Raw genomic sequence first — 21100 nt, forward strand, 5'->3', positions numbered from 1 at the left:
ATTTAAATCCAGGAATATTTCTTTAGACAATCAAACAACAAACCTTAAACTCAACCTTACAATTCTTTCAGTTTTTGCAAATATAAGAACTTAGCAAAGCAACTTCTTAATATTTTCTATTTTCAAATCTCACATATATCACTCCTTTCTTTCCGAGCTGGCAGTGTCATTTTGGTAGTCCACTGATGGTGAAATAAAAGTATTTCATGTTAAAATGTGATCATAAATAACCAGAATGACGTTATTTAAAATATAAAGATTAGCTGCTGCTATTCTGAGCTAGGCTTAGAGATGTGACATTTCCCTGCAGAGCAGCATAAAAAATCGGCTCTGAAAAACTACCACAGCTTTTTGCCAAGCTCTTATTGTAGTAGCATTAAATACCTTGAGGCATCAAAGAACTCAAAATCCAGCAGCAGCTCCTGTTTGACGTCAATCTTTGAAATACCTTTAGAACTCCTTGCAAATTTATAGTTAATTTTTTCTTCTCAGTTAGTTGGTAGAGATAAAAGTCAGTTATCTGGTATGGGCTCTGTCTTCTAGCATAGAAGAAGGGCAAAGGAAGCTGAAAAATGTTGAAAATATTGTTTAAAATACTCTTTCCTGACAGGCCTTTTTTTAATTCAGTTACAAGATAGAAGATCATCATATCAGTAGAAAAAAGTTTGTTTTTAAAGCTGGCTACAGCACCCAGAGGGCAAGTAAATCACTGCCAAATTTCATACAGGCTTTGGAAGTTTATATCAAGCCACAGTCACTTTTAGCTTTTAGGAAGGAAATCTCCCTAGAGTACAGCCAATATTGAAGTTCCCTTGCAAAGTGCTGTGCTTTTTTTCTCCTGAGGAGTTTGCCATTCATGACTGCTGCTGACTAAAACTGTGACCAAGATGAGTCACTAAACAATGCCTGAACCCCCTCTTAGTCATTCCCACCCACTCCAGGCTGCTCCTTTATTTTAGTTTGGTATATGAATTCTATTTCAAAAAATTCCTCTATCCCAGCACCTTTTGATGTCTCTCAAAATTGTAAAATTCATCTATTTGCTGGCATAATACATTTTTTTGCTGGGTGTTATCATCTCTGGTTGGAGCATCTCAGACCTCACAAAGATATTTTCTCTTTCAGTTTACTGACTATATATATATATATATATATTTCCATGATTTTCAGTAATGCTGTACCTTAATAAGTCACCTCTTGTACAAGCTACAATATCAGCTGCCTTGAAATCTGCTTAAAACTCTGCTTCAGTGCAATGCACACAAAATCTCTGGCAGTATTGAGCTTACCCATGTGCTGACACTCTTGTGCCTCTCAGGCAAGTGACACACAACATGTTCCTTGCTTCAGCTAGCAGACAATTGCCATTCATATTCAGATGAATATGAACTTATATATACATATATATCAATAATTCATATATATGTATACATATATAAGCTCTGTTGTGCACAGATTTTGTTCTGCACATGCACACTGGAAATCACTTCAGTTTTTAGCTGCAGGTATCAGGCAGTGAGACTTTGCATGAATCAACTGCAATTGTAGACTCTGATCCCAAAATACAGGCACAGAGAATTGGAGGGGATGACAAATAGCATGGTTTCCATTATTTTTTATAAGATTAAAGTTGAAAATAACTGGATGTCCTAACAGTATATAATTTTTGTGCCACAGATTTGGACGTTCTCTTTGGGAGTACTTTGGGCTGGTTTACAGAGTTTTGCTGAAAGTTGTTCATTCTTGAGCAGGACATCCTTGCCAAGAGTTTAGAGTTAGTCTTGTGCTAATTTTCTCATTTAATATGAAAACACTTGTGAAAAGGGGAACATATTTTTTCATATCAATACCTACTGATACCTTATCTCCTGTCTGACTGCATTATCTAAATAATAAAGATATGTTTAAAGGGAAAGTAATTTGGTGACAGATAATATCCACTGACCATAGTAGTAATATGACAAATATTACTTTGCTCATTTACTCTGAGAGTCTCACTGTACATAAGGTAAAGAAATAATCTCTTTTTCTGAAAAGAAAATCAAATTGTTTCAGAAATCTTCAGCAGCACTTAAGGTGGTTACATGGCAGGAGAAGCCTGCCAGGATGGCAATATAACCCCAACTCTTATCTTGTCAGGTTTTATTTTTGCCTTTTTTCTTTCTGAAACTACAGCTTGAATACACAGCAAGGCTGGATTTTCTGTGGCGTGTTCAAGCAAAAGAAGAAATCAATGAAATGAAAGAGCTGAGGGAGCACAATGAAAATATGCTACGGAACATTTTACCCAGTCATGTTGCTCGTCACTTCCTGGAGAAGGATCGAGATAATGAAGTATGTGTCAGGTTTCTGATATTTTTGTCTAATTAGTAAAAGAAAAGTAGATCTGTTAGGAAATTCTTGAAACTTATTTCTTGATAGGAATCATTGCACAACCATTGCCAATATTTGGTGTCTCATCAACACTGAAAAATAATCATGTTTTGAAGGAAATGTTCTGGGACCACATCTGGAGTGATGTTTCCATGGTCAGACTCACCAGTAGGAAACACGTGGGGCACACAAAGAGAAATTCTAGCAATAATTCACCAAGATGGTTATGGGATTGGGTAACACATGAGGAGAGGCTGAGAGACCCGAGGTCATGCATCTTTAAGAAGAAAAGACTGAAAGAGCATCTCATTGTCATCTTCAAGTACCAAATGAGTGTTAATAAAGAAAACATTATTAGGGGCCTGGAACATCTCAATTATAAGGAGAGGCTTGGGAAGAGAAGTCTGAGAAGGCGTCTCGTTAATGCATTTAAATGTCTCCAAGGCAGGTACCAAGACGATGGTGCCAGGCTCTTTTCAGTGGTGCCCAGGGACAGGACAAGGACCAATGGCCATAAATTAAAACACAAAATGTTGCTCATTCCTCAACATGAGGAAGAACTGCTTTACACAGGGGATGGCAGAGCCCTGGAAGAGGCTGCTCACAGAGGTCATGGAGTCTCCCTCTCTGGAGACATCCAAACCCATCTGGATGCATTCCTGTGCAACCTGCTCTAGTGACCCTGCCTGGGCAGGGAGTGTGGCCTGGATGACCTCCATAAGTCCCTTCCAGCCCCAGCAATTCCACAATTCCATGGTTTTGTGATTCTGTGAAGGCAGAGCAGGGCTCAACCCTCAAATCAAAAGGTCTGTGAAATCTTGATCTAATTGGTCCTGCTTTGAAAGCAAACTGTATTAAATGAGATTCAGAAATCAGTTCCTGTTTATGAGTCTATGAAAATCTAGTATTCAAGTCTATGAAAATCTATGAAATTCATTAAAAAAGATATGTGAATTTAACAGAATGTCTGTGTAAGTTTATGATAGCCCAGTGTTGCAGAAGTATTATTAGAGCCCTGACAGTGACTATGGAAGGAACAAGCTGCAACAGACCTGAGGCTCTCATATCTTCAGACACAAGAGAAAATTTCTGTTATTTCATATTGGCCCTGAATTGCCTGTTTGTGGCAAATAACAAAACACCCATTTTAGAGACACAGTTTGTGGCTGTGTTCCTAAAAATGTTTGCAGTAACAAAGAAAAGCATGATAATGGAGTCTCTGAATATTCCTAAAATGAAGTTTGAAGATGGATAAAGGAAAGTCCAGAATTTGTTTCTAAAAGCAGCAGTAAGTCACTTACTCCTTATTTGAAGCAAAGTAAATGCATATTATAATATTATATATATATTAAGGTACTGTTTGATGAAAATGGTATTTTTTCACATAATGTTGGAATTATCTTTTATTATGGGAAGAAGTGGTGCAAGATTCACCTTGCCAACACTGATATATCTATTGATTGTGCAGCAAAAAGGAATGAAGGCTACAATTTTCTGTTGTTCATTTTGGAAACGGATGTAGCCAGACGAATTAGACTGCACAATGAGGAATCATTGTGTTCTGATTTCAAGTATCACCTAGGGAAGGATGACACAATGAGAAGCCATAAGAAGAGGCACTTTAGAAATCACTCTTGAGAAATTTTACACTCTGCGGGTATGAAAGTGCCACAGAAGCCCTGCTATGCACATGAGAAAATGTGAGATTGAAAGCAACCAGGTTAAAATGTTTCATTGCAAGTGCAGCAGACCTTGATACCAAACAAGACTGTGCTCTGGCATATCTGTGCTATGGATTTTCAGGGAATGAGTTTCCCATCTTACACTTTCATTCACGAACGGTCACATGCATAATAATCTTCAGAAGCAAGCAGATGCCCCATGGATCACTGCTGATGCTTCAATAATTTGCCACTGAATTAAATTCCACCACCCCTGCTTTTTGTAAGGCAATTTCCAGAGTAACTATACTTGGGGATGATTTATGCATGAGCTGGCAGACAGTAAGATCTACCAGATTTCAGTGCAATCAATCCTGCAGTTCATGTCTGGCCATTAAGTTAATTTCTCTGCTCTCAAAAAAATAAATTCCCAAATGTGTACTGTAGCATTTTCTTATGGATGTATTACTTCTATTCTTATGCTTCTTACCAAAAATAGAAAACTGGAGCAACCGAAGGCTCAGGCAGTTGTTTTCTGTCTTCATGATCCAAGTCAAGAGTATGGCCGAGTTTATTCGTGCTTCTAGTACACACTGTCAAATCCTTCATAAGTGTCCACGAATTAATGTGTGCATAATTTTTCTATACCCACAAAAGGGAATAAGAGTGTTCTTAGAGTATGGCTTCCATGACCCTGAAGATGCTTTTCAGTGAAAGAAAGGGTGAGGGCAGGAAGGGAATCAATCATGTTTTCTCAGTCAGAGCTTTGAAGTGACTTTGGGAACTAGAATTTCCCCACTTATACTCTAAGACACATTGTAAAAGAGCCTGGATAAGCAGAAGCTTTATCAGCATAGCAAAGAGCAGAGCAGAGGTTCAGGATGCTTTTCTAGGAAGAAGCAGGATGAAGAAAGAAGGGCCTGAATTGTTCGTGTCAAGTGTCTCACAACCAGCAATAAATGTTTTCATTGTGAAACCAAAGCATTAAATTTCTTAAAACCACTAACAAGAGAAAAGCCACTTTGTGAAAAAAGTACTTCCTGTCATAATGACACAAGAAAGGCTCATAAACAGATATGGAAGTGTCCACCAAACTACAGAAGTTGAAGCCAGGAAAAAGAAATCAAAGGAGAATACATATGATGGTGGTATATTAGCCAAAAGAAAAGCGTTCCAGGAGTTGTGATGGCACTCCTTGGAATTCTTAAAGTTTAAATTATTTTTTTTTTCCTAAAAATTATATTTCAATGAGACAAGAACTGTCCACATTTTTTGACATGTGTAATGGCACCATCCCCTCCATAAATAAACCTGTAATTCAACACCAGAGTGAATTATATGAATAATGTAAGTGGGAGCTTATTCCAGGGCATACTTTATCCTAGTAGCCTTGTCTGACTGATCCCTCATAAGCTTCTTTCTGTCCTCCACAGTAACTCTATTATCACTCCCACTTCTGTTTCTCCCTCCTTTCAAATCCTAAGAGCAGGAACATCTCCCAGAGCCAGGCAACCAAAGAGCTCCACAGCCACCTTAGGAGAACCAGAGTTTACTGGAGAGTAAGGGTTTTCTGAAAACTTGTGAATAAACAAACTTATAAAGAGCTGCAGTAGTGTGAAGTACAAATTATTCACCAGAAAACGTGATATGTGGTATTTGTACTTGGCAATGAATCTTTCATGTCTCCAAGACATTCCCCATACAAATCAAAAGCAAAATTTCTATTTCGCTTTTGCTGGTGTAGCTCCTTGACCTGAGAAGCGAATAAGCAGGCATTCAAAGAAAGGTAAAACCCTGCATATAATCTTCAATAAAAACATTAAGAGCTATCAGCCTCCTCCTGTTGGACCTGGCTAAGCCTTAATATACTAATGCCAACATCAAATGTTAAGGTATTGTGCATGGAAAAATAAACTATTTTAATTGCTGCCAATTACATTTTTTCCCCTATGTTACCACTTCATTTTTCCTCACTGTTTTTTTAGGAATTATACTCTCAGTCCTATGATGCTGTTGGTGTGATGTTTGCTTCTATTCCTGGATTTGCTGACTTTTATTCCCAGACTGAAATGAATAACCAAGGAGTAGAATGTCTGCGCTTACTGAATGAAATCATTGCAGACTTTGATGAGGTAATACCAGCAGTATTAAAACCTGATAGTATTTAAACTGTGAGTTTCCAAATGGCAAATATGTCATCCTAAATTATCAAATTTGGTAATTATTTTGTTTCCAATAGTTCTCTGATTTTTTTTTTCTTGTATTACAATTGTCTGGTTTGCTTTTTTGCCCTTCTTCCTGCCAAACATTGATTTGAATGATCTAATGTGATAGAGATGGAAAGCAATATTCAAGTATAAACATCTATAAAATCACAAATCTGAACCAGAGTATCTAAAATTAGAAAACAGTTTTGTAGAAGAAAGAAGTATGAACATATCTGCAACTGTTCTGGAAAATAGTGGTCTAAATACAAACAGGTAAAGATGTTGCCTTAAAGGTGTTGGTTGAATGAACTCAATGAACATTAAAGGGTAAAATAGTGTCCAGTTAAATGCAAAGCACACAGCTCAGAAGCAAATATTAGGTAGAGAATGAAAGGTGGTGGTGATACACTAACTGAGGAGACTTTTCTAGTTAGGAATTTTATAGAGACATAAATGAGGTTCAGCTGCTTGTTTCACTGACAAATTCAGAGGTGAAGAGTTTTTTGTTTTGGTTTTTTTAATGGAAAAGACTCAGAAAGGAAAAAGAATTTATTTAAGTATTCTGTCCAGTTAATTTCAGAAAACGAGCTGAGGAGGGGACAAGATGAAAAAAGGAGATATATCCCCAATGTAGCTATTGTTAAGGGGAAGCAAAGAAAACCTGGTAAATGAAGAGGAAGTCAGGAGAAATTTGCACACTCTGCAAAGCAATTTGTAAGGAAGCTTAGACAGGTGGTATCATGTCCTGAAATGAGCCCAAGAGGAATGAAGAAAGGAGACAAAGCATGGGCCAACAAAGAGCTTTAAAAAATTTCAAAACCAGGAAGGATGAAAAAGCACTGCCAAAATTACCTAGCAGAGAGAATTTTAACCTCTATGCTGCAGGCAGTTTTCAGGAGTGTGTAGCCCTCCTGAGCTCCCTGAGGTAAAAATAGAATTGGAACAACTTCTAGTTATCAACTAGTTTGGACCTATGCACCAGACTGCAATGGTCCAGATAGAAAAGGGAAGTAAAAAATATGGTATCATTGGTCTGTGACTTCCATCCTAGGCACCTGTGTGGGGAATGAGTGGTCGCTCATAAAGATTGTAACAAGGCTAAGATTACTGACACTGAAATTAAGTTTATCCATTAAATTGGTGAGATACTAAACTACATTTTGGAAATAGAATAATTCACAGGGAATGCTTCCCTGTGCATTTTAACAGAGAACAAAATTTTTCCCTCATGAGAAGAACTCTTGTCACCTGCTAAGTTCCTGCTCTGCATTCCCCATGGGTATAAATGCCTGCTCCTTTCCTCCAAGATATAGCACAGCTATCAGCATGCTTCTTGATTAATAGTTTTGTTTTTATTTCCAGATCTGATTAAAATGATTACCACTCAAATTAATTCATAGCAATAGTCTTTGCATTAAGATATTTTGTCATGCACATTCATGTAATCTTCACAACAAAATTCCTTTGCTGCCGTGGCAATTACTGAAGACAAGGTTTTAATCAAAACCCTAACACAATATTACTCTCAAGGCCCTAACACCTTCTCTATAATTAATAAAAGGCCTAATTAGAGACTGTATTATGTCCCAGACACGTTTAGTTGAAGAATAGGTATGTTCTGGGTATAGGTGGCAAATGAAATTATGGGATCCCCTGATGACTGCTGACCTATCTGCAGCATGGTCGTGTCATTAGTTTACTCTAAGCAACCTGAAAGGTGATATGCCAGACAGAACAACTGAAGGGAGTAACCTTATCCATGGAAAAGGAACCAGAAATCATTCCAGGTGTAATGTTTCCGTGTAACCACTGACTGACACTATACAATGTCACTATTCCTTCTTTTTTTCCCCTGTGTTCCTTGACAAGATTGCCTGCTGTTCCAACAGAGCCCCGGGAGGAAAATGCAGATGTGCAGCTCAAGAGCAGAACAGCTCTGTTATCCACAGGGAAACTCTGCTTCTCAGCATCAAGTGAACACCTCTGGAGAGATACCCCAGTGTAGAAATCTTAGCACAGGAGTGTAAGATATAGGCACCTGATGCCATTTGATACATCCTAGGTGGTCTGGGACATCCCCACGGGATTGTCAGCTCTCATACTGCTTTGTCAGAAAACTCATGCTCTGGACCAAGCCACCGCAGGTTTCCTAGGCAAGAGTACTCCAGATCACACTGGACATGTATGTTTAGACAACTGAATTGAGTTCCTAAGCTCAGATCAGATTCTAAACTGTGAATTGTCTCTTTTCCTTAGAGAGATAATAATATTAGAGATGATCTGTCTACAGGGCCAAAATTATGCTTCTGAATGGAAGCCGTGGTAAAAATATAAATTGACCTGGTTTGGAAAATGTGATAGGTACACAAGAAGGAAATCTGGGTTATTTCTGCTTTTAGGGGGTTTTCCTTGTTAATGCAACACAGCAAGGTTACAGTCTGGATCTGTTAGTTTGTTTTCCACGTAATAAATCTATGTTAGAGAGACAAAGCCAGTTATAAAAGTATACTAAATAAATAGCTAATGTTAGAACAGAACCTGTCACTGACACCTGCATGGGGTAGGTGCCCACAGAGGAGTCAGACTGTGACTGGGTCTTTCTTAGGGAGTGGGAGAATGTGGTCCAAAAGTCAGTTTTGAAGAATAGGGAGTTGATTATTGTCAAAATACAGCCTTCACTCAGTTGTTCTTTTTCATAGTTCATAAATGTTTTGACTTCCAAATTGTCCAGTCTTCCTGCCAGCTGAGGCTGAACAGGAGGTGCTCGTTTCTGGACTGGCAAAAAAAACATATATGAACATTGGAAACCTACTTTTACAATTACTTGCTTTTTATATGACTGTAATTCTAAGACACATACAGGGCTAAACTCCCTTTCTTAGAGATGTTAGATCAAAAAATTAACATTATAACATTTCTGCAGATATTATGAGTCTTGAAGGAATTTTTTTTAAATGTAATATTCTTTCTAGGCTTTTTAATCTGTCATTTTTGTATGTTAATGTTACAATTGGGGTTTGTGTTTTCAGAAGAGCTTTCTTCTTCACAGATTCTTTTTTTTTTTTTTCATTTTATTTGTCCTGCAGTGATTTACATAGTGTATATCCCAACAGATATTGATCTGTTCTGTTGCCACAAGCAGAGGTTTCAACACTGGATCCTGCTTTCAGAGTCTTTGATTACTTTACAGTTGTGTGCCATGTCTTGCAATATTCTTTTTCTGTAGTTTTGTACATATGATCCCAGGATCTGACCTCCACACAACCTTGGCTGTACATGAATTGCAGCATCAAGCCATTAGTTTCTTTTTAGCTACAAACCACATTCCAGTGTTTGAAAATGTGTCCCTGGACTATCATGTTAAATTTGCAGCCTATTTAAAATGTTTTAACAAATGGCAGCTGATTTAGGACTGAGTTGAAATATTTTTCCCCAGTATCAAAATCCATCATCCTATCATACCGTGAAGAAAGTAATTAGTAAATAGACATTAGCTGAAGAAGGAAAGAAGCTATTGAACAGGACATAAAAAGGAGGGGAAAAAAAGAAACAAACAGGAGGTTTGGAAGGAAAAATGAATGAGGAAAATACCCATAACTTGGGAGCACTTTTTCTAAATTGCATCACAGCCAATGTTTTTTTTTTTTTCTTTCCTAAAAAGAGTAATTTTAGATATTTATTATAAATTTTAAATTAGTGTGCTGTTTGCTGTTGCTTCCAGCAACCATCTGGAAATGAAAATATGGGCTGTTTTGAAGCAAGACCATTTTCTCCCCTTGCCCACACACATGGTGCTCTCAGACTGCTCACAGAGGCAGAGCTACAAGAAACAATCTTTTTTCTTTAAGAGAGCAGTTGGAAGAGCTGCCCTTGCAAGAGGGAAAGGTACACAATGGGCTGTTCTGGCAGTTTGAAGAAAAATGAGAAGCAGGTCAAATCTTTGGACTTTCCTGGCTTGGACAGGAGCCAGTAGCCATATGGCTCTGTATTCCCTACGTGCAGGGCTGTGCAGCCTCCCATCAGAGACAGATGGTGCCATATCTGCACACCAACAGCAAAGCTTCCACAGCCCCGGCGCTCCGGCTGATGGGCGCTGGGGCTGCTGCAGTGGCAGGGGATATTTCATATTATGCCTTTGGTATGTTTCTCCCTTTGAATGAAATAATCCCTTCAGTGGACAGGAAATTCCAACCCACAAGATGGAAAAAAGAATGCACCACAGGGTAGAAAAAGAAAGGGGAAAATATATTTTTTACATTTTTGCCTGACCACAAAAGACTTTTTTCCATTTAAACCCCAACTAAACTGAGCCTTTAGAATTGAAAGTTTGAAATTTCTTTTCTTAGTGAAGCGCTTTTTTTCTCCCATGAATATCTAACCGTATTGATCTCTAAATTTATTAGATACCATACAGCTTATCACAAAGTTTCACAGGGTATTTGGCATTAACACCAACAGAAAACATTTTCCTGTGATGAGGTGACTATTGCCCATATCCCACACTCTGTTGTCACTGACAGAATGCATATCCTGAACTCTACTAAGGTCTTTCAAGGAATGTAACTCTCTGGTTTCAATTTCATGGAAAGTCTTAAGTTAAACCATAAATATGGACTTGGAATAGGGACCAAAATTTCACTCCCACTTAATTCAGTGCTTTAGTCACTCGACTAAATTTATTCTTCCTCTTCCAGATTCTCAATCTCACAAGTTTTTCATACCTACTTAACACCCATAGCTATAGCAAATTCCAAATAGATACAGGGATTTATCATTTTCCATTGGTTCTTGGAACTTTTGTTAGAAGGGGAAAATACATAACAAACATATAGACTCAATGATCCAATGGACATGTTGGTGTCCAGTCCCACACTAAGCAGAGGGAAATAGGGGATATAAGAGGACTTGGTCTCTTACAAGATTTCTGTGGAGGCATCTACCTCCATCCATTGACAGTGTAAGTTCATAGAATTTTAGAACTGTTTGGGTTGGAAGATCATCTCATTCCAACCCCCCTGCCATGGTCAGGAGCATTTCCCACTGGAACAGTTTGCTCAGAGTCCCAACCAGACCAGTCTTGAATACTGGTCTCATCACCTTAATTGTTGCTGTAGAAGCACTTAATTTGCAAGCTGAGTTCCTCCAGTAGAGTTTTAGAAACAATTTAAAGTGATCAAGTCTTCTATTCACACATACATACACAGTGATTTTGTCTTCATTAATATTCAGTGATCATACCTCAGGAAATGCAGAATTTAGATGCATTTCTTATATTATCCATTGTGGAATTTACCAAATAGCACAATTTGTCTTGCATGCACTCAGTGAGCAGATGATACTCCAGAGTTCCAGATCAGTGTTCCCCAGAACCCAGAATAAATTGTGTGCCATGACTGACTAGAAGATACCACAGGCATAAAGATACATTCTCACATCTTTAGAAGCATTTTGTGTTAGGAATTACAGAAGTAACAGTATTTTTCTTTTTACAAATGTATTAGTTACTAGGTGAAGAGAGATTTCAAGATATTGAAAAAATTAAAACAATTGGCAGCACGTACATGGCTGTGTCAGGATTATCACCTGAAAAACAGGTAAGAGGAGAGTTTTCTTTAAGCTAAGCTTTTGATTATTCTGACCATTCATATTCAAAAATATGTGTTATCTTTATGTTGTTCATAAAACTTGTTTTGCTAAAATAAAATAGACATTTGGGGCTTCTGGCAGACAGCAGTTGCACTTCTTGATGAATTGAAATGCCATCTTGTGCTTGGAACAAGAACCATATGGATTCTTTCCTCAAATTTAGGTTTATAGAAGGAAAAAAATTTCCTTTCAGTCACACCAATGTGAATCTAGATCAGTCTATATCTATATCTATATCTATATCTATATCTATATCTATATCTATCTATATCTTCAGACATACTCTAAAGCCACCTCAGTAACTCAGGAACATGACTGACAACCTCCAATAATCGATGATGAGAGTGGATCTATTAACTGAAAGCATACTTAAGCAAGTGTAATGCTGCATTTATACTCTTTTTTGGTACAGCAGTTCTACAGACAGCATGATAACTACACATCAAAAAGAAAGCAGAAAGCAGATCATTGGTTCAACTGAAGAACAAGCAAACCAAGCTGAGGGGATAAACAGTCACAGAGGACAGACACACAGTCACAGCCATAAACCTCACATAAGTCCGATGAGAGAAATCCATTCATAATTCCACCCAAGAATTTGCCTGGAAACAAATTAAATAAGACTTTAAAATACATCCAACAAGAAGTCATCTGTTGCTGAAATCTGTTTTTTTGGCAACTGGTGCCTGTCCCCAGGAAGAGCAGCACAAAAGGGGTGGGAATCAGATTTGCCCACATTGATCACAACTTCTGAAAAGCAGGTTAACGTGAGCTTTATAAACCAGAAAATTTCCACTGTTTGTTAAGAATACATTATAAAACACATGGAGTGTAACTAGCTGAGCATCTCCCACCTACAGAGTAACTAGTGATGCTGACAGTTAGAAATCCATAAAACTAGATAAGCATGGGATTTTTGATTGTCAAAATGCTTCTGTATAGTCACAAGCAAAGAAGGATAGAGCACCAGAGAGATAGTTGGTTATAGCTACACATCTCCTAATCACTTCCTTTGACTCTTGATGGGGGTAAAAATTCAAAGGAAGAAAAGCTTCCACTGCCTTTCCAAGAATGATTAACTCATCTCTTTTCTTGAACTATAATAGCTTAATGGAATTTTAATGGATGTTTTAAATATACTTGTCATACGTACATGTCTGTCACCTTGTCAGCACCTAAGAGGTGCAGGCTGCTGAGGGAGGCTGGCATGCTGTGAACAGAGTGAGGATAAGGACCAAGCATGGTGTGAAGAGAACAGGATGATGCCAAGGAGATGCTCATGCTCAGTATAAAACACATAGCATGATGAAAACTGCAAAGGGCTCGACTGCATGACCCAGGGAGAGACTTACAATCCTTTGTACTAAAAACTGGAAATTTGAAGAAATAATTACCTTGCTTCAGAACAGATGAGAAGACATCATACAATCATTGGGGCAAACCCACAGGTGTTCTTTACTATGCTGCCTCCCTTGAGAGTCCCTGCCCCTTCATCTGTTCTGTTGGTGTTCTGGGAAAACTGAAACCTACTGCTGGTCCCCATCTGTATATCAACTGCTTTGTAGGAATGGAAGGAGCAGGGAGTGACTTGCCTGCCCTAGGCAAAGGCAGTTAATGAGCTACAGAAGAGCCTTTTCTCTCTTCCTTAACCAACCCAGATTGCCTGGCTTGCCCTGTTGTTCCTGTCATCATTACATCTCTGAGAGCACTTGAATTGATGCTTTTCCTGGTGACAGTTTCAGCAAAGGACAATTACACATTCCTCACTTCTTTCACTCTAATTCTTGCTTATGTGGGTCATCCCTTGTTCTCACTAGATTTGACCCTTGAATCTGAGCAATCTCAATCCTCTCTATACTTTCTCAGCCATAGACATTCTTCACATGCTTTGTTAATTCCCATGATTGCCTGTCAGATTGTTGACAGAAAGTTACTTTCTCTGGCACTTTAAGCTGCTCTCTATCCAGTTATACAAGTAGAACATAATGGGAAGCATTATCATTACTAGCAGTGTACCTCTCTAGCCTCTGTTGAGGCTGGATTCCAAATGCAAACACTTGGTACTTGTAGGGATGGGTGGCAGCTGGGCAAATGCAAAACTTTATTAACATATTGGTGTGTAATATTTTCCTCAGCAATGTGAAGACAAATGGGGACATTTGTGTGCCCTGGCTGACTTCTCCATAGCTCTGAATGAAAGCATCCAGGAGATCAACAAGCATTCCTTCAACAACTTTGAGCTCCGGATTGGTAAGCGTGGTTCAAACACGAGAGTTAAAATGGGGGTTTGTCTGCAAGGATGCAACTCCACTAAGGGCACTCCAGGAACATGGCAAGGACATGCTCAGATTAGGAGAGTCCAAATACTGAATCCTCTGTTTTCAAATTGACTTCAACAAAGTCAATTTGAAAGTCAGAAATATGAAATACTCCATTTGCAGAATATAGGCCCGGACTTGGGGATTGTAGGAGTTCTAAGTTTCAGTGAATTGTGAATGCAGAAACATAATTAATTTACTGCCTTTAGTAAGTCTGCTACTAAGTAGCCATGGATATAACGCAGAAAGTGAACAGGACAACCCTAGATCCAACACTGACACTCACAAAATCTCTAATTAATCTCCCCATATAATATTCTTCTTCAGTAAAGGGACAAAAGTAGCTTCTCCTAAACCCTGGGAGCAGTATTTCTATTTTTCACAAGAGTTGAATTCCATCTCTAACCTGACCAGTGGCAGCAGCTCTGAATTGTTGTGATGGGTAAGCTATTGATCTGGATGGAATATCCTGCATGGCTAGTGGGATGGGACATAAAAAAATGGCCAGAATATATGGCACAGAGCAGGAGTAAATTTGATGGCTTCTCCTGCTGACTGGATCACTGCCCAAAACAAACATAAAAAACAAACCAAAAAACATCTGGAAGGGACATGTCTTTTATAGATAGCCCTGTCATAGAAAAACTGAAATATATTCATCAGTCACAGTATGGAGGGTCACAGCATCACTACCTGAGCTGCACTTCCCAAGAGTTTTGAAGGCAAAACACACGGTTCCCAAGATTTCTCAAGGAACAGGCTTAGTAAGTGTGGATCACACACAAAGATTTCATAGAGCATGAATGCAAGAGTATTTGATAATATTTCTATCATTATTTTAAAAATAAAAATCTTTAAAAAAAGAAAAAATCCTAAAAAGCTATAATCATTTTCCAAAAGATATCTTACACTCTACTAAAATTATTTCTAAATCACTGTTATAGAAATAAGAAAAAAAGCTATTGCTTGTCTTTTCGGGCAACAATTTTACAAAATGCAATCTTTCAATAACTTCACAGAATACTTTAATATTTTCACTTCATAGAACATAAGAATGCAATTTCTTGACTGCACTAACAAGGTCTCCCTCAACAAGTGTAGTTCCAGAAATCTTTCCTACTATCTGATAATAAGTTTTCAGCAGCTTTGGCAATAATGTGCAGAATACAAATGAAATAGAAGTATTGTCATTCCACTGACATGGGAGTCCCATAAAATAACCCTGTTGGTATCCTTTTTCAAGTTTTCTTGCTTTTCCAGATTTTTTTTTTGTTTGTTTAATTTCTTTATATATGCACCTCTTTTTTAAGTCTGGAGATAAGTGTATCTGAACCAGGCTTCATCTTGTTCTTAAGTGCAAATATGAGTTTTAGTCATTATTGTATTAAAGTTTGTCCTTTTTTTTTTCTTTTTTTAATTTTCTATTTTTTATTTTTTTTTAATTAGGGATTAGCCATGGCTCTGTCGTAGCAGGAGTTATCGGTGCTAAGAAACCCCAGTATGATATCTGGGGCAAAACAGTGAATTTAGCAAGTCGAATGGACAGCACAGGTGTTAGTGACAGAATCCAAGTGCCTGAAGAAACGTATCTGATCCTGAAGGACCGGGGATTTGCCTTCGACTACCGAGGAGAAATTTATGTCAAAGGTATCAGTGAACAGGAAGGAAAAATCAAAACATATTTTCTTCTAGGAAGAGTTCAACCAAATCCTCTGATCTTACAACCAAGAAAACTGACTGGACAGTATTCATTAGCAGCTGTTGTATTAGGACTTGTACAGTCTCTTAACAGGCAAAAACAGAAACAAATTCTTAATGAGAACAATAACTCTGGAATCATAAAAGGACATTACAACCGGAGGACTTTGCTCACTCCCGGTGGATCTGAGGCAGCAGCCCAAGCAGAGGGGGCTGACAAAACTGAATTACCATAATCAGCATTGTTTGTGTGGTTGTTTTTTGTATTTCTTTTATATATAAAAATAAATATACAAATAAAAAGGGTTTAATTTTTTTTAGAAGGCGTGTGATTTTTATTTTTTACTGGTGTGGTATTTTGATGAGATTCAAATTCCTATATTTTAACAAACAGTGTCAGCATCTCTCCTTTACCAGCTGTGGCTAACCCCTGAATGTCCAGATACAGTCGGTGTAGGCCACCACTCTGCTGGGTCATCTACCTGAAGAAAGGGGCAAGAATAAACCACTGACTGGAGGGATTTAGAACATGAATTGTGTAGGCAGTTAATGATGGCAAAAGGAGGAATTACTGTCCACATTTTTCAGATGAAAGCAAAACAAAAGAAGATTGAGTAGGTTCTTCTCACCTTTAATTGCCTTCAAGTAGATTAATACTATCTAAGGTGGTTGTCTCATCCCCTTTTCTCCAATACAGGAAAAATACAGCTGAAGAGTTTTAAGGTGTGTCACCCACCCAGGTATGAGGGTCTGGAAGACAGAAGAGATTAATCTTGTCTTAAACTCAGTGATTCCACTGAGCTCACTCTTAAAATAGACTAAGGTGTCCTCCTCACAGGTAGGTGACTGCACTGTAGATAACTTGTATGTTGGTGTCCAGCTGACCTCTTGCACCCACGGCAGGAGGTCAAGGCTCTCCTGTAGGCACTCTGTCACTTCCATCAATCCTGTTTGGAGGGCTCAAACACACTGTGATGTCTTGACTGGTCCACAGACAAACAGAAAACAGAGTTACACCTTGAATGACATGTCTAGAGCTTACAGCTGAATCAATTGTACAGTTAAGAAAATATTCAGATTCTCTGGTGTTGTTTTCTAGAGCTTCTAACCCTGTCACCAGTCTGAGTTGTCACCAAAACAAGGGTTTTGTGAGGCTGTAAAATGAGTGCAATGAAGTACAGCAGGAGACAAAACTCACTGAGAAGCTCCCACTCAGTTGCCCCAAGATGAGGGAAAGCCAAGAATGAGAATATCCTAAATACTGACAGTCCTAGTGAGATGCTACAAGAGCACACCTCAGTGCTACAAGCCCTGCATCAAAAGGAGGTTAACTTTTTGGGGACTGGCTAATCAACTTCACCTTGGAAAGAGTAAATATATAGCCCAGGCCTGTATACACACTCGTGCCATGATTCACACCAGTCTGTAAATTGCATGAATGAACCTCTCATCAAGTGTTCTCAAAGGAGATGGACTTGTTTCAGTAAATATTATCTTTTTGAGGATTAGTCTCACTTTTAGAACATGGCCAATTTGGCTAGAACATCCTGACTGGTACATTTTATAAGACACTATTGTTTACTAACAAAAGAGGTACCAAAACATGAAAGTGTTTAATTGTAATGAGATAAAAAATAATGTGCTTCATTGTAAAGTGACCCATGAAAGGGTTTGTAGGGCAATGTTTTATCAGTAAAGTGCCATATTCTGAAATAGAAAATAAGAAAGACAAGTAAAGTCCACAGAAAGACAAGTAAAGTCCACAGAAAGTTGTATCACTGAAGAGAGAAAGCAATGAGAAGTCTGAAATATTATACCCAGTGATGTTTCTACCAGTAACTCAGCTCTCATTCCAAATGTATTACTCCTTTCAGTACCCACAGATATCACATCCATGCCACACATGAAAAGTCAAACCCTTCAGCTCACTTAGGCAAGACTGATACTGTAGGAGATGAAGACATCGAAGTGATGACATCTGAAGCATTTAAATTAATTTTATGTTTACAGTGATATTTTAGGCACTAAATAAGGAAGTCTTTGTTGGTTTAAACAGTTAATTAACAGCTGTCCTCTCCTTAACAGCTTTTTTTATTCTGTGCTGGATGGGTTCAGTTCTCCTGGCCCTCTAAATATTTAATTCTGGCTAATAGCCCAGCTGAACTGATTTTCTAATTCTCAGCACCTCTGTAATGACAATTTGCAGTGAGTGGAAGGTGTTAACTGGATAACAGGATTGTAGACTGGAGTTATGGGGGCAACTTCACTGCTTCTTAGCACAGGCCCAAATTTCCTGCTTCTGATCAGAGACATTGATGTTTTTCTCTTTTATCCCTCTCAAAATCCCCATTAGCATAACTGTGTTCCCAAGAAAAATCACTGGCTAGTGAAGCCCAAGTCTGTGTTGACCAGATAAAGAGTTTGCTAAATCAGCTCATTGCTGTTAAAATAGCTCATTGCCATAAGCAATTCTTCAGTGAGGAATTTCACTTGTTACTGTAGAAAGTAAATCCCTGAATGAGACTATTTTTCTACACTTGCTGGCTATCTGTCACTCCAGCAATTGCACTGTTTGTTCCTTTTCATATGTGGTGACCTTACAGGTTCACCAGTGTTATTTCTTGTTGTAGCACCTGTTTTCTGTGGAGGACAGCTATTATTTATGGTCTCAGTCTGCTTGTGGCACTCCCTGACTTTATGGTATCATTAGTGCATTCAGCTTTCCCTCACAACTATCTTCAGGGTTTCTTGTTCATTAAGGATAAAATTGCTCATACAAGAAGGACCTATAAACACGTAGTAATTAACCCTTGAAACAGGGGTGCCTGGGTTAATAAAAGCAAATTGCCTTGATACCATAACACTTCAGCCAAAGCAGCTAGCAAATATTGAGAACTTTCATAGATTTTTCCCTTTTAGGAGAAGAAAGCCTTGGAAAATTTTGAATATTCTCTTTGATGTCACCTTATTTCTTTTTATAAAAGTGCTCTACACAGAAACAGTAACAAGCTGCTTCCTCAGAAATTTGTATCTCAGTTCTTCCAACAAGCTCCATGTCAGGAGCTCTTAAATGATTTCTAAATAAACAGGCTGAAACCCAAAGCTTTCTTCTCCAAAAAGCAATATACAATCAACTGCATCAAGGGCAGCTTATGCTTTGAAGTACTCAATCATTAAAGCAGATGGAATATTGACAATCTCAACAACAGTTCTGTACCAAAATCAGTACTTTGTAGTGCTCCAAGTGCATTTTTGCAACCATCATGACTATATTGTAGCAAAAAGTTATATCTGTAGCAAGAGTTTTTGTTTGAAGGGCAGTGAAGGAGTTTTTATGTTAATTAATTTATGCCATTGACCAGTTTTTATAATGTATATTTAGACATTCACAGTTAGGTATGGATACCAGTCAAGGTATCTATCCTTGGTTCACATTAACACTCAAACCACTGAGTTTACTGAGAACAAGGTGATAGGTGTGATATCACTTAGAACTGTGTGCTAACCAAAAAAAGCAATTCAAAAAATAGCTTTTAAACACAGGAGGAAAAAACCACTCACTGTCCTCAGCTTTAATCCATTCCTGATTATTTCACAGTTGTTTTCACATTTGGAAAAGCATAGCAATAAAAAAACAAAAAAAAAAATTCATCTAATCCTTTTCTCATTAGCAGAACTTCAGCTGTCTTTCCTAAGTGCACTGGGAGTCAAGGAGTTTATACAAACACCCAGCACAGCAAAGTGCCTGATAGCCAAGTTTCCTGGGGCTGCCCCCTGTGGAGCACCTGGGCCCACGGCTGGCTTGACAAACAGGAAAAAAGATAATCAGAGGAGCGGGAAATAACCACATTAACCATCGTCAGTGGTACATGGTGAGAGTTATAATTGCACAGCCAACTTATTAACCTCCCCATCAATCTTCTTCTGTGCAGTGACACAATTCAGGGTTTGTGGTTTCCCCAGCTCTGTGTTTTGCTGGAGGAGGGAAAAAAATATGACAGCAGAGCAGCTGGCAGATGGGAGGGAAAATCTCAATATGCATATCTCCAGGCACTTGAGGCTTACAGCAGTTTTTAAGAAATGCTCTCATTAGCTCTTCCAGAAGAACAAAAAATTTCCATTGTTTACATAACTTTAGTAGATAAGGCCCCATTTTTTTAAAAAAAATTTCTTATTTTCTGTCTATTTACCACTAAGCTGTTCTATATGTGATAGCTGTCAGAGTTACAGAGCCACTCAGATACTGATTAATTCAGCTCTTTCATGTGAAAACAACAGCTGGTTGATCTCCTGTAAAATGCCATCTCATGCTACTTCTCCTGACCTGGATCTCCCTCACCTCAAGGTGTTCTGTTTTTCTGGTTGTGAAATATTTCCAGATCACAGAATCTGGATATTATGTTAATATTGATATATTGAACATCTCTCTGTGTCACAGTCCATGTACCTTTTAAGGGTCTGAAATCAGTGCCTACTTTAGATTTGCAATATTAATTGAAAACAAAAAAACACTGCTGTTGCCACACAGAGACAAAGAAGAAGCAATCTCAGCTGGTCTAAGCTTCTAAAACAAATGATAAGTGTGAAATGACTTTTGACTGCAAAACCCACTCCCAGCAGTAGTGATATGGGGTACTTCAAAGGATATTATTACAGTTACAGGATATTAAGTATAATTTTAATTAATTCATCAGTTACTTAAAATAATAAAAAATACAACAACCTCCTCCTATTCATCATTCTGCACAGAGCCTATTTTGACAGGCTCTCAGTTTTGTAAGTTTCTATAAATCACCAATTAATTTTGCTTCAGTTGAGTGATTGCCTCTTCTGGATGTGCCCAGATTCATGCTCTAAATCTTCATCCAGGAGTTACAACCCTGTCTCAGACTCAGCATATTCCAGTGCCACCAACTCATTCCCTGTGTCCCTGATCCCAGGAAAGGCGAGACCAGAGGCTTGAACAAGCTGGGAGCTGTTCTTTAGCACTCTTCCCATCTGAATGATGCTAGGAAGAAGATTCTAGCAAGATCTATACCACAAGGTGAATCAACACTCTGTGTTATGAATGCACTCAAGAGAGTGATATGGTAAAAATTTTATTAATTACAGCAAGCAAGCAATAAGCAAAAAATCAGCGCTGGGCGGCAGGGGAGTCTCTGCTCCTTTGGCTGCCGCGCTTCCGATTTCCGTGTTC

General features: G+C 38.3%; 1 protein-coding gene across 2 annotated transcripts in view; it reads left to right on the top strand.

The window, feature by feature from the left end:
* ADCY8 (adenylate cyclase 8) overlaps positions 1-16139 on the top strand; it is a 118342-nt gene extending 102203 nt beyond the window's left edge. For both annotated transcript variants that reach the window (XM_014254089.2, XM_088053374.1), the window contains 5 exons: positions 2176-2334; positions 6020-6166; positions 11743-11835; positions 14023-14137; positions 15652-16139. In XM_014254089.2, coding sequence (XP_014109564.1) covers positions 2176-2334; positions 6020-6166; positions 11743-11835; positions 14023-14137; positions 15652-16139 — 1002 coding nt within the window. The remainder of the gene's footprint in view (positions 1-2175; positions 2335-6019; positions 6167-11742; positions 11836-14022; positions 14138-15651) is intronic.
* The last annotated feature ends 4961 nt before the right edge of the window (positions 16140-21100 follow it).

Source organism: Pseudopodoces humilis, chromosome 1 (assembly GCF_049639895.1).
Source record: "Pseudopodoces humilis isolate 2021_Gansu_Grassland_sample_001 chromosome 1, ASM4963989v1, whole genome shotgun sequence".
Taxonomy (NCBI): domain Eukaryota; kingdom Metazoa; phylum Chordata; class Aves; order Passeriformes; family Paridae; genus Pseudopodoces; species Pseudopodoces humilis.